Source organism: Tasmannia lanceolata, unplaced genomic scaffold (genome assembly GCF_043159265.1).
Source record: "Tasmannia lanceolata isolate RefF3 unplaced genomic scaffold, GAP_Taslan_0.1 ptg000005l, whole genome shotgun sequence".
Taxonomy (NCBI): Eukaryota; Viridiplantae; Streptophyta; class Magnoliopsida; order Canellales; family Winteraceae; genus Tasmannia; species Tasmannia lanceolata.
In genome coordinates, this window is record NW_027518682.1 from 18,608,453 (window position 1) to 18,623,158 (window position 14,706).

The 14,706-nt window shown below is 39.1% G+C and overlaps 1 protein-coding gene across 2 annotated transcripts; it reads left to right on the forward strand.

The window, feature by feature from the left end:
- Nucleotides 1-526: 526 nt before the first annotated feature.
- On the forward strand, nt 527-14,609 carry LOC143877825 (hydroxyproline-rich glycoprotein family protein). Of its 2 annotated transcripts, none has more exons than XM_077380077.1 (8): nt 527-1,915; nt 2,519-2,644; nt 3,138-3,259; nt 3,402-3,519; nt 9,141-9,260; nt 9,362-9,486; nt 9,569-9,723; nt 13,547-14,609. In XM_077380077.1, the coding sequence occupies exons 1-8, from the start codon at nt 1,336-1,338 to the stop codon at nt 14,277-14,279; spliced, it is 2,079 nt and encodes a 692-aa protein (XP_077236192.1). In that variant the 5' UTR covers nt 527-1,335; the 3' UTR covers nt 14,280-14,609. The 2 variants fall into 2 exon arrangements, with proteins under 2 accessions (XP_077236192.1, XP_077236193.1); XM_077380078.1 differs by having other exon boundaries at nt 9,374-9,486.
- The last annotated feature ends 97 nt before the right edge of the window (nt 14,610-14,706 follow it).

The window sequence follows — 14,706 nt, forward strand, 5'->3', positions numbered from 1 at the left end:
AAGCCAAGTGACCCGCGGGTTGACCCGACCCGACCCGTGTTTTTGCCGGTTGGGTCACCTGTGGGTTTGTTTTGACGGGTCACTAAAACTCAGACCTGTGCCCACAAATTTGCGGGTGGGTCGGGTTGACCCACAGGCACGGGTCACGTTTGCCAGGTCTACCTCCAGGCACTTTCCTCAAAATTTGAGCTTTTAATACTCTCAGCGCTTGATCTGACAAGATCAACGGTCCCAAATCACTATACCCACGTGCCACACAATTGGGCCTGGGAACTCAAAATTTGAGGCGAAGATTACTAGCAGTAATCCCAATTACCAAACGAGAAAAACACGAGATATCCAAAATAACGCCACGATCTAACAATCTATTGCCGTGTTTACTTCGGCCAGCTGAATGCACTATTATGCACCTAACAAGAAAAGCAGCCGACCCAACCGGTTTACCGGCTGCTAACTGGCTATTGGCGGTAACAACAGATCGAGAAAAAGGACTATTATTAGAGATGACGAAGTAAGGCAACTTGCAAGAAACTGAAGAAGAGCTCGTAAGATCTTGTAAATTACCCAAAATACCCCTCTAACGATATTCTTCTTTCTTAGTCCAAGCTCCTGGAAAACGAACTCTCATCTGAGAGACCAGATGCGTGCTCGAAAAGCCATCTTCTTCTCCCCGGCCGCCCCCCTTTCTTCTCTTCTGAAACCCTAGATCTCATTCCAGATTCTCCATTTGAGCTCGAATTTTGATTTTTCTTGCATTGGACTACATTCATCGCTTCAAATCACGGTTTGAAACGATCCAGATCTAAAAATTCAGCCCTAAATAGACGCGAATCCATGCATTTTAGTTTTCCGACTGAGAAATATCGATCTCCATGAGTATTGATCGGCGATTTTCTAGATCTCCACTGAACCTCGTCATTGAGGTTTTTCTTGTTTTCGCGTCTGATGATTCGATTGCCTGCCGCGATCAGCTGAATTAGATTTAAGAGTTTCTTAATTATCTTTGGTGCTAGCAGTTTTGGTTCGTTTTTTTTCATATTTATCGCAGCGATCGTTGGATTATTGTAGAACTTGTGATTTTTACTGTGTTTTACGCCTTTTTCCTCTGGATTCAAAGCTGCTTTTTTTTTTGGGTACCTTCGTTCGAGGTAGAGTCGCTATTATTATCTAGTTATAGCTAGGGTGATCTGTTTTCCAGCAATTTATGTTATTGATCTGGTGATCGGTGGATATTCATCGGTTTTAAGCTATTTATTTGTCGGAGTACTCTGATCTACAGATCGAGTTCTATAAGTTAGTGGAAATGAGAATGTAATAGTGGATTTTTAGATTTTCATGGCAATGCCATCAGGAAATGCTATGATTTCAGATAAAATGCAGTTTCCAAGTGGCGGCAACGAGATCCACCCTCGTCAGTGGTTCCCTGATGAGCGAGATGGATTCATCTCGTGGCTGAGAGGTGAATTTGCAGCGGCGAATGCCATCATTGACTCCCTGTGCCACCATATAAGGAGCACAGGAGAGCCTGGGGAGTATGATTCTGTGTTTGGTTGTATCCAGCAACGGCGTTACAATTGGACTCCTGTTCTTCATATGCAACAGTTTTTCTCCATTGGAGAAGTCACCTTTGCATTGCAGCAGGCGGCGTGGAGGAAACAACAGAGGCATTTCGATCACTCGAAAGTCGGTGAGAAGGATTCAAGGAAATCAACCCTTGGTTACAGACAAGTCCATAGGGTTGAAAATGTTCGGGAAAACCATGCCTCTAATTTGGAACCTCATTCACATTATGCGAATTCTTCGGCTCCGTTGATCGGGCCTGATGTAGGTTCGGAGAAAGGAGAAGAAATCGAGCAAATGGGTGAAGTCCAACTATCACAAAACAAGGGTTCAACACCAGTGGAGGAGAAAGAAGGTAGTGATTGTTTGCATAATTCTGGTTTCTTGGCATCTTTTAAGTATCATGAGTTGTGTGTTTAGTTTGATAAGAAATTTATCGTTGTTTTCATCTATTTTTTTAACTTGTTGGCACTACTATGTCAAAGCAGCTGGTATCTGAAATGTTGTAGTTGTTATCAGGCTGTGAGAAGGTTGACGTGATCAAATGCCAGGGACAGCTGAATTAATATTATCTTTCGTATACGAGTGAAGGGAGATCATAATGATGCATATGAATTCATTATGTTATCCTTGTATAAGTAATTGAGGCTGACATTACCTTGACGTGTATTTCATGGTGTTGGATTGCACAATGTTGCTGTAATTATATATAGCCATGTTAGGCCAATCAATCCAATCTAGAATTTGCATAATCCAAATCTTGTTGGGTTACCTGAATGCAGTGGTAATTTTCGTTTGTCCTTGAAAATGCAGTGTGAGCAAGATAACATTTGGTTTTATTGGGCATGAATAATGTAACAACTCAAAGCAACAGTGTGGAAAGTGCTTTTCTGATGCGAACGATGCATTAAAATTGGAGAAGTGTATGAACTGTATTGAATCATTGTATTGGATGCAGGGGTGAATGTTATTACGAATTCTCTGGCAGATTGTGGTCTAAAAGGTGGTGAAAGTCCTTTGGGAACTAGGGGTGATAATTTAGAGGCTGAGAAGATGAAGGATGGATGCACCCCTTACTTGACAGGTATGCTTGCTACAATTGCAGAAGATTCTGGATAGGATTCTTTATTTATTTATTTATTTTTTCATTCCAAGTTGTGCAGTATACCATCTTGGACTACTTTGTGATTTTTCTGACCTACATGAAGACCATTTTCATGCTTCCACCTTAATATTAGCCAATTTTTAGACCCTTTACATTGCAAAAAATCACTTATCTGGATTTTTGGATTAGCAAATGTAAAACAGGATTAAGAAACCTTCTCAGAACTTTTTATGTGTCATATTCCTATCCCAATGCACTATGTGAAATGTATATGATGTGCAGGGATTCTAACTTGAGAAAAGGGTATGCACTTCGGAATCCAATGAGATATTACTCTTATAATTTGTATTTTCTAACCTCTGTTTCTGTCTAGGGCTTTGATTTCTCTTTGTATTTTTGTAAATCCATCAATGCTTTTGACTTGTTGACGAAAAAGTTTCTAAAATTCAAATTTTCTTCAAATTTACATCAGGTCCTTGCAAGAATGCCCTTCCAAAGAGTGGGGCAGATACCATCCCGAATCAAGATGAGAAGCAGAAACCGATTCCAATCCCTAAATCTTTTGTGGCTAAGGAAACACTTGACGGGAAGTCGGTAGGATCTTGTAAACCACTAGGAACATCATATCTTGTATTTCTACCAGGATTAGCAGTTCTTCAAAGTAATCAATGACCATTTCATTTTTTCACCAAAATAGTATTTGATTTATTGCTAAAATGCACATTATTTTTTCCAGGTTAATGTTGTTGAAGGGCTGAAACTTTATGATGGACTGTTTGATAGCTCGGAAATTTCAAACCTTGTTTTATTGGTAAATGAGTTGAGAGCTGCAGGCCGGAGAGGAGAGTTTCAAGGCAAGTTTACTTGTGCCTTTTTTTCCTGTTCCACTTGGTCAGAACAAGGCAAAACCTTTATGTATTTCCATATCATTATATCCTGAATTTAGGATCTTTAAATGCTATGTCATATATGAAATTTGGGAACTAGGCATAGTAGATAGGAAAGGAATGCTATTTCTCATTCTAGATGATACTGTAGATCCTTTCCATAAAGGTTATGTATGCTAGGATTACTAACCTGCACCTCTCTTTGTCCTGGTGTTTAATCTGAAATTGATGCTGTGACCTCAACATTGTGAACCTCGCATCTAACCACTAGGCATGGGGCTCATTCCCGTGTCTCTTCTCTTTGTAGTTGTATATCGCTAGCTGTATATATACAGGCAAGGCCGTGTCTTTGGTTTAGAATATGTCAACACTAAGCATGCAAGAAGAAATGCACATTCAGTTATAAAATTTGTTTTTCCTGTAAATCTTTTTCATTATCCTGTATATATTTGCACTTATCAGTTTCTTGCTCTAGTCCTAAGGATTCATATTTGATGGAAGGGCCATAAATTAAAATCTTGCCAGATAATTAATCTTTACTGCCCTATACATATCTTTTTTTGGATAGGAAATGCTAAAAGCACTGTATTTCATGCACATTGCTGAAATGTACTTTAATTTATAATTTATGTGTATAAATCATATTTGTGTTTTAAATCTAGTATTTATTATATGTTTCTATTGTCAATATTTCCTTACCAATCTGTCTGATTCTTTGTTGTTATTATAATTTAACCACCAAAGTTTACATTGTATCATTGATAAATAACTGAAAGTGATATGCATCGCTGATATATATTGTTTTCTTGTATATCGTATTTTCTGATTTTAGTTTAGGGAAGAAGTAAATGCATTTTTTTTTTTTAGGATTAAACAAAAGGATTTTATTATGAAAACCTATATAAAATCTGCGAGCCGTCATTGGAAGTCCTTCCAGTTCTCCTGCCTGCATGCTAATATTTTTGTCTCCTTGGAGCCCTTGACTCCAATCAACCCTAAGGACGCTAAGCAGACAACACCTTCATGATATCTCAGGATGCCATCAATCCCATTTGACCTTGGTTACCCAAACTTAGACATCAAATTTGTCTCAGCACATTTAGAGGGGGAGGAATCTATTTAACAACTTTACTCTGTGCCTAGGATAAGATACGATGGTCTCCCAACTCACTTCACCATGAAAAGATTTGTCAATAGATCCATACATAATACTACATGCAAAAGTCTTTTCTTTGATTACCTCCATAGTTCTTCTTTTGCTCTGAAAAGATATACTAATACGTTCCTTCCTAGAGACCATAGCGTAGCAACCAAGCTAACTTCCCATTGCACCATACTTATTATGGCAAGACGGATAGAGACCAACCCTCCGATAAATGCTGCTATTGAAGCCGCCATGAATCATTGATCCCAAGTGACAAAAGAACATTGACCTTAACTTATGAGCAGGATGGCAACTAATTACTCTTTCGATGACTATTACATTGAACAACAATTAGGAAGATGCCACTGACAAAGGATGAGATTTTCCACCGTTTAAACATTATTGAGTCCTGCTATCCAAACAAAGGCAATAACTCTAGGACCTCGACAAAATGACCATAATCTAGTAGAAGGCATTGTCACACCCACTAAAGAGATGAATCTGAATAAATATGATTTAGTGGTAAAAATTAATAGGATTTAATAGAAAAAACATCCATTAGGATTATGTTTCCTAGGCCCTCTATTAATCTCCCTTCTTGGAATATAAATACCCTCCAAAAGCGCCACCACAGACTTACTCTTTCTAATACCCACAAATATTTTCCCCTTTCATGGATCCGAATAAACATCTTTTAGAGGCACTCGACATGTCTTCCCAAAACATGACCATATCACCAACCCACCGTAAATGTTAATCTAAACTTGAAAAATCCTTCTCCGCATCACTGCTCTCCATATTCCCAATATACTGTATCTGACAACATCATTATGCTCCCACTGTCCTCTGATAACCCCATATTTTTTTGTATTACCACTCGCCACAACCCTTCCTCAACCCCAACATGCCACAACCATTTGCAAATTCATCTCTCAGACTGCCAATATACAAACCTCTTATCTTATTAGGCTTGCATACCTCTTCCCATTGAACTAGTTGGTACTTCTTGTTTTCCTCCCTAACATTCCATAGGAAGTCCTTTTGTAGTCTTTCCAGCTACCTATCACTATAGTTTTTTTTCGAATGGCTCCTATCACAATAACTTTGCAATGGAAAAGAACCATAAAATACAATGGAATCTCTTCCATGTGGATATGGTCCCAAAGGACTTAGAAGGCCTACCAATCCAAGAAGGGAGTCCTAAATATGAACTTGATAAACTTTCCCATCTATATACCAAACCTCTTGCTATTTGTGTATGTGAAGCAAATTTACTCTCTACTTTTACCTCCATAATCACCGATTTGGAAGGCCAATTCTTTGAATCGATGCTGTCTTATAACATCCATGGACTGATTTTAAGCGGGCCACCTGGTCCATTTCCGTACCACATAAGAGCTATTTGTCATTTGCAAATTGTAGAGGAGTGATTTTAAAATCCGATCCGTCAACTTTAAAGCTTCCAATTAATGTCAAATTTTGCTGCCTTAGAAATCATTGTACTCAATGTTTTCCCACTATGGTGAATAGCAAGGGAGATAGGGGGTCACCTTTGCCTCGGACCTCTTGAACTTTTGAACGAAAAGCATACATTGGAGAAACATTCCTGAATCCATACATGCCCTTTCAAGTTGAAATCCATGGTCTTCAACATGTAGTTTAAGAATTTCCAATCTAACATATCATATGCTTCTTCCATATCTCTTTTGCAGAGAATCCCAGATTTTTCATCTTATTATATGAATCAATGCATTCGTGCTCTATAACGGTTCCATCTAATATTCGGTGTACATTAATAAAAGCTCCCTGAGGCTTAGAAATAATAGCACCAGCGACCTTCCTTATTCTTCTAGATAGATTGCATTACCAGGCTTATAGGTCTGAAATCTTTCAACTCCTCTGTCCTATCATTTTTTAGGGACTATAGTAACAAAAAGCTGCATTTAAATCCTTGCAAAATTTAGAACTCTCATAAAGCTCCATAAATATTCCGCCATGTCGCCTTCGATGGTATCCCTAAACTTTGGTTAGAATCCATGCAAAAGCTATCTGGCCCAAGTGCTTTCATCATCTTTTATTTCAAAGATCGCCTCCCTAATCTCATTTGCTACAAAGGATCTTTTTTTTTTTTTTTTTCAGACAGCTTTTGCATCTTATGAGCTAGTTTGAACCTAGTTGGAACTTCCACTTTTGGGTCCACCATTTTTTAATTTTATCCAGGAAACCTGGTTCCTCCAGCGATGACAAATCCAAATCTAAAGGGTGAGGTGCCCTGTTACTACACCAGTAGGATGACTGGCCAATGATCCGATGTGATTTTAGGTGCAACTTTTTGGTTGATCTATTGTAAATTGAGGGAGCCATTCCATGTTGATGAGGAATATGTATAATCTGCATAGTGTAGAATTCTCTTGATAGTTTGATCATGTGAACATTGTGCCTTGCAAAGAGGAATGTCAAAATAACATTTTTACACTGGTTGAATCCCCACAATGAGGAGATGCATGTGTAGTCAAAACAACGTTTTTACAACTGCTCTGTATTTTACTGCTAATTGGTTGAAGAAGGGGAACTTGTTGGAAAGTAACTAAAGCATGGATCAATGGTAAAATAGTTAATTGAAAATTGCCTCTGGCATGTTTCATGGACCAATGGTAAAATATTTTATTAAAAATTGCCTCTGGCGTGTCTTTAAGTGTGTGCTCTTGTTAGGTACTTAGGTTATTTGTTGCCCATAATTTCCTATGTTAAAGGTTGTTGATCTGAAACAAGGTACATATCAAATGTGTGAGGTTCTGTTCTGCATGCATTTATGAAAAGAGATCTCACGTTTCTTAGATGAGATCACATCCATTAAGGAGAGAATACAAATTTTGGACTCTTATAATCCTTTACGGAAAACTCATTTTGCATGTCGTAAACCCTGGATCCTGACCATTTTTAAAAACCTATATGTCCATTCATGTGCCTATATGCCTTAATGAATTGTAAAAGGGTGGACTAGATGTTTTTTTCTTCTTCTGATTCTTCCATATCAAAAGTGCATCTAAGTTAGTTTTCCATAAGATTTTCATTTTCACAAATTGAAAAAAGAATAAAACAATTTTGTTTCCTTCTTCAATTAGTATTTGCTCTTTTTTCTTCATCAACTTCACCTAGTATCTAGACCAAAGGTTTCAGGTTTTAGTATGCATTTCAGTCATGACAGAAATGAAAACATGTCAGTTTCATATGGAAATTTTGAAAAAAATTCTATAAAATCATGAAAACGTTTGAAAACGTATATATGCAAATGATGAATATTTAAGACAACTTTACACACTAAAAAAACTTTAAGAAGAACTAGAAAAAGCACAAGTACACACTAAAAAATCATCACATAAGCAAAAACCACACATAATGGTTTGACAACATCGAACACCTAGTGACATGTGCTGTCGTGCATTTTTGATAATCCATCAAATGCCACATTTCATATATAATTCATATAAATATTTTTGCATAATACATATACCACATTTCACTTGCAATTCATATAAATATAATCATATAACACATATTAGCACAGTATGCCACTAATATACTTACGGTTTTGGTTTTGGTATTCGTTTCAATTTCGGTATGTGTTTCACTGGGGGATGGAAACAAAACCATTTCGGTCATTTTTTGTCAGTTTCGATGGAAATTGAAAACCGTAGCTAGACCATTATGCAAGTCATTGATCCTTTTTGATCATTTGTAAGTTCTGAATCATAGCAACTAAATTGTGTAAGCTTCTCGATGTTCCATCTTGCTTGCCTGTTATTTTCCCTTGGTTCTCCAGCATGTGGACATCAACCCAACAACCCAAGTTTGGTGGTTGTATTGGGTTCAATGTTATAATCTATCATGTGCATGTTGTGTTAAACTAGTTACATCAGATAGTTCTACACTTTATCCGTAGACTTCGTTTTAACAGAGTAGATTACGGGCAGTCTTTAAGATTAGATACAAGTTTCAAATTCAGAAAAAAACTTTTATCAGAATAGAGCAGCTGATTTATAGCTGTTGAGCTCTCTATAGTAAAGTTAAACGTGTTGTATGCCTTTACTTGTGTCGAGCTATTTCTGGATTTTTAACCAATAAAACTTGAAAAAGATCAGGGTCTTGTAATCTTCTTCAAAAATTATAATCTGGCACGTGGAAACTCAGAGGCATGACACAAATCCCTCTGAAAAGGAGCTGAAATGTGAGTAGACTGTTGAAAGTTTAAATTCATAAGATATGACATCAAATAATGCACTATTTCATTTTTTTTTCTTTGACAGCAGGCGTCAATACGTTCCTACTAATTTTAGTACATTTAATTTATTGGCTTTGTTTGTGGCATTTCCTCACTTTGAATGGTTTTTTTAGAAGCACTTGTGGTGCCTATCAATAATTAACCATCGATGGTGAAACGCAGGGCAAACATATGTGGTTTCAAAAAGACCTATGAAAGGGCATGGAAGAGAAATGATTCAATTGGGTGTCCCTATTGCTGATGGGCCTCCAGAAGATGAAAATGCAGCTGGGACTTCCATAGGCAAGTTCTGACTCCTACATGAAACTATTTGAAATGGATTCTTCTTTAATCAAATATTTGCTACTTGTTTTTCAAATATCAAGAAATATTTGTACCTTAAGTTGAACTTGCAGATCGGAAGATGGATGCCATTCCTATCTTGCTGCAAGATGTTATTGATCGCTTGGTTCATTTGCAAGTTATGACCGTGAAGCCTGAATCTTGCATTGTTGATGTATTCAATGAAGTAAGCAAGTTCTCTCCCTATGAGAAACACTTTGAAATATATGTGATGTTCTATATATACCTAATTATGAGAATTTATGTAGGGGGATCACTCACAGCCGCATGCTTGTCCTCCTTGGTATGGGAGGCCTTTTTGCATTCTGTTCTTGAACGAATGTGATATCGTTTTTGGCAGAGCAGTTGGAATAGATCACCCTGGGGATTACAGAGGCTCCCTTAAGCTTTCTCTGGAAGCAGGGTATGTTTTTTCCAGTTTTAAACTGTTCAAACTTGTGCGTCTTATTGTGAATGGTGGCAGTCTAATCAGCTTTGTACGAGGAACTGAAGGCTTTGTTTTGCTTACTGTCTGCTTTATTGATGACTTCAATGCAATAACTAAACATTTTGTTTTTTGTGCTGCTCGGGTTTCCATAAACCTAAGCCTCTTAACTCTGAACCTAAGCTTGAACAATGAAGAGTTTGAACCATACTACATCTCAAAGAACTGTATATCCCTACAAAATTTCGCACACATTAAAGAACAGAATTCGAAACCCTGAATAGCGTACATTAAAGAACATCCTATCAACCTTCATCCCTTAAAATCAGATAGACTTGGAATCCGTCAAATCTCTTACGACAGCATCAAATTGTAATAACTCTAAAACCAAAACTGTAATCCAGAAGAGCATAAAATCTAAAGCGTCATCTAACTTATGCGCAGTGCACCGATGAGCTTAACTAGCAATGGCTAGAATTGCCGAATGCATGAAACAACCAAAAGTACTCTCCCAATTCTCGTTTATTATTATGGGTGAAACACTTAATAAGATGATGAGTTGGGTGGAGGGGAGATGATTGACTGAAGGCTTTTTTGTTGGTGGGCCCATTCATTTCATTTTCCATCTACAATTTGCGGTTGGCATGCTAACCTGTTGTAGGGATTCAGGGGAGCAAATTGGAAATCTCGAGAGCATCCTTAGGTGGTTTGGTTGGCTTGATTCTTAATCCGGGAAGAGTACTATAATTGGAATCAGTACAGGGGATGACCAATGGTTGAACTTGCAGGCATATTGGTTGTATACGGATAGGCTTCCAATTCTCTATCTCGGCTTACCTCTTAGGGTCGGCATGCTCTTAAAGGGTTTGTGGACCCCTTGGTGGTGGTGATGGAAATGAAGTTTTTTTTTTTTTAATGGTAAGATATTTTATTTATAAAAAAGAAGGTACAGCAGCAGCCGAGATGGTCGGAACAAGAATAGATAGCGTAGAATACAAGAAAGCATATCAGCCGGATCTCGGGTGGGAGATAGTCAGAAACCTCCATGCGGGTTCTGCCAACCCCCGCTCGGGCTAGCCCCTCCACGTCATTATTAGCATCCATTCTAACATGCCGAAAGGATACTGGAAATCGAAGGTGGAATGAAGTTGGCTTAGTAGAAGAATAGTTACTTCTGTTTTAGGGGGAGGATCATTCTCATAAAAGCATTCCTTTCTGAACCTTCCAACCTGCTTCATCTCTCTCTTTAAATCCCTTCGGAACTTGTAAAGATTATCAAGAGATCCACATAGATGTTTTGTGGATGGAAAAGATAGCAAGAAGCTTAAAAACCTCATGACGTGGGAAGAAATGGGCAAATATAACTATATAAAGGATGTGAAGATTTTGACCTAAGGAATTTGTTTAAAAACGCATATGCGGGTCAAAATGCGGCCAAGAAAAATCCTTGCCGACTCGGTGCGGATGCAGCCAAGAACGCAGTTGACGCGGCTGAGTACTCGGTTGACGAGGTCACGGCTTGAGAGTCAGACGAGTTTTTATTGACTTTGTAGGGCAAAATGTGGAACGTGGTGGTGGCAAAACATGGAACAAGGCCAAGGGAAAAGGGAGTCGACTCGGGGGAGTCCACGATGACGCGAGGGAGTTTTAAAACTATGCTTTGAAGAGCTTTATTTTTTCTTTTTTTAATGGTTAATGACTTTGAAGAGTTGGGATGAGACTGATGCCCTTTTAAGGAATGCAATATTTGGTAAATATGAGGAGGATTGGGATGGGTTGGATTGTAAAGAGTTAGAGGTGAGGATCGAGTGTGTGGCAGTCTATTTGTCTGATTTCTTAGGAGGGACTAACTTGAGGGTAGGGCGGTGAAAGAGGATAAGGTTTTGGGAGGAGATTCATTGTTAGGTTGGGTCTCGTGATGCCGTGCTTCCTTGAATCTCTATAGATTACTAGGGAACTAGAGGTGAGCATTGTAGTTGCATTGAGGGAATTGGGAGAGAAGGTAGTTTACTATCAGAATCTCAAAGACGATGAATCTGTTCCACTCCTTGTGCATCTATTTGTTGGTTATTGAAGATAATTGAAGAGTTTATGCTCCGGACTCTTAAGGTACCCTTTTTTATGCAACCAAAGTTCATGAAAAAACCCAAGATTCAGCAAAGATGATTGAAGAGAAGAAGAGGGTCAACTGAGATACATGAGTAGGAAACAGGTGAAGACATACATCATGTTAAGTTAATGGTGGTCCTTAGTCCTTACAGAGCTTCATTCATCACAAATATTGGTAAGTTGGGTCGTTATGATTTATAGAGTTTTTTATTTAAGATTTGGGTAAATTTTTAATAGGTTTTGGTTAGCCTAGTTAAAAAAATAATATATGAATGGTGCTTTATCACATTTTCAGACTCTCTATTTTTATTTGGGGCTTTTCTAAAATACTAATTAGGCTATGTGGGTTGACCTGAGGGTTGAAATTAATCATATACCAATAGTTGGGATTAAAATAGGGTTTAAAGGTGCTTGGGCCTCTCTCTTTCTCTCTCTATACATTTGTGTGTAATATTGATGTACTTTTCAAGAGTTCAATGAATAGTTACAAAAATTTCTGTAGGGGTTTGGGTTTTACCCTACTTTTGTAATGTTTTTGTTAACTTACCAACTTCTCCAAAAGCTTAAGCTGTTGGAGAAATGCGTTATTTATCTTTTATACTTGAACACTCCCCCGCATGTGTGGGCCACTTGGCAAACACGTGGCACATGTGGTCCCACTTTGGGCCGACCATCGCATGTGGATTTTTGCTATCTGGGAGGTTTGAACTCGAGACCTTTGGCTCTGATACCATGTTAACTTACCAACTTCTCCAAAAGCTTAAGCTGTTGGAGAAAGGCGTTATTTATCTTTTATACTTAGAACAGTTTTCATCAAATATATTATCATTTAGTTTTGCATTTTTCATCCCTTGCATAGTTAAAAGAATTTAATTTGGGTGAGGTGGATCCAATGGAGTGTCCTCATGGCTGGGTTTTTGCAACGACGCTATCAGTTTAGCATTCCTATACATGATATTAAAAGTTTAAAATAGTACATTTAATTTTATTTTCAAGAATGTTTTGCCCATAGAAGCACGAAGCGGGTGCGGGGAAGCATGGGGTCTAGAAGAGTCTAAGTTTGGGAGCGCCATGGGAGCGTCTATGTAATATTTTCTTCGTATATCTTTCAAAATTCAAGTACATAAGAAAAGAATAGTTTCTAATCATTTTTATATGTATCTTTCAAAATTTAAGAAAATCTAAAAGCTAATTTCTAACTATCTTCACCATCTTCATTGTGTGCACTCGTTCCTCGTGCCTTCTGAAGATGCACAAGCACAAGGCTTGTTCCAATGAAGTACTTTGAAGAGTTGGAGGAGTTTGATGTAAGGAAGTTAGTGATGGTGGGACTTATAGAGTAATAGAAGCAGGCTATGAGCGTCATTAGAGCGGTTCCCGTCTCTCTGGGATCGCTCTCCCTGGAGGCTCCTTCCTAAGGAGCGCCGAATCGAGGTTCCGAGGTAGGAGCGGCAACCCAAGAGAAGGTCCCTGCCTCCAAGGTTTTGCCTAAGAGCCTCTCGGACATAATCATGGAAATTGAAAACCCATGCTCTTACACATAGAAGCAGATTTCTTAAAGAAATCAAACAGTTGCAGCAAATCCCTCCCTTTTCCACCATAGCATAAGCCTTACTGCTGTAGCCCCATATGTTTCAATTGCTGTTACAATGATCTTCTTACTGTGTTTTCTAACATCTCTCTGAAATTACAGATCTCTGCTATCAATCCAAGGAAAAAGTGCAGATTTTGCCAAGCATGCAATCTCTTCCTTGCGCAAACAACGCATCTTCATCACGTTCACAAAAGCCCATCCCAAGAAGCCTGTACCACCAGCAGACATGTTACGTCCCCCACCAGTGATATCAGCAGCAGTTACAGCCCCACCCCCACTGTGGGGCGCACCACCAACTAGGCCTCCGAATCTCGCACGACATCCTAAGCATTACGGGGCGGTCCCCACCAATGGCGTCTTACCGGCCCCGCCCATTCGAGCACAGCATCTACCACCTCCGAGTGGCATTCAACCAATGTTCGTTGCCGCCCCAGTGGGACCCGCATTGCCATTCCCAGCGCCAGTCCCAGTCCCATCTGCATCGGCCGGATGGCAGTCGGTTCCACCGAGGCATCCTTCTCCTCGGCTCCCACTTCCTGGAACTGGAGTTTTCCTTCCTCCACAGGCCTCGGCCCATTCTCCGCCTCTGCAGCAGCCACTGAACACTACAGCAGCAGAAACAAGCGTTCCAGTGGAGAAGCTGTGCCCAGTAGAGAATGAGAATGGGGTGGAGATATCAAATTGCAATGCTGGTGCTTCTCCTAAGGGAAAATCGGATGGGAATGTGCGGAGGCAGGAGTGCAATGGAAAGGTAGGTAGTGAGGAAGAAGAGCAGAGTGGTGGTAGTGGTAAGAAGGTGGTGGCAAAGAAGCCAATGGGTGCCATTAAGTAAGGGCAGTTTAGATGTGAGAGAGAGCAGAGGCTTCGAATTGATTTTGGGAAAAAATGTAAAGAGGAGAGTCTTTGGGATGTGAGGCTGTGACTTTTGAGGGAGGCTTTTGGAGACGTGAGAACATCGACTACGTTTTGTAGGACTTTCAGATCTTTGGATTCCCTTTTTTATGTTTTTGTCGTCGTCTTATCGGCTTATTACCACGAAGAAAATGCAAAAGACACGGTTCTGGTTAGGCTCTTTCTTAACAGCAACTCTTTTTTATCTCGCATGTGATACGTGGATGTAATCGAATCCCTTGATCTGATTAGATGGTATGAGTTAGTTGCATGCTGAAAGTGTTCTAGTCTTCGAGTTGCCATCATCCATCAACCTTTTAGGCTCCGTTTGGTTGGTTGAAAGGGAAAGCGAAAAAGGCTAGATCTAA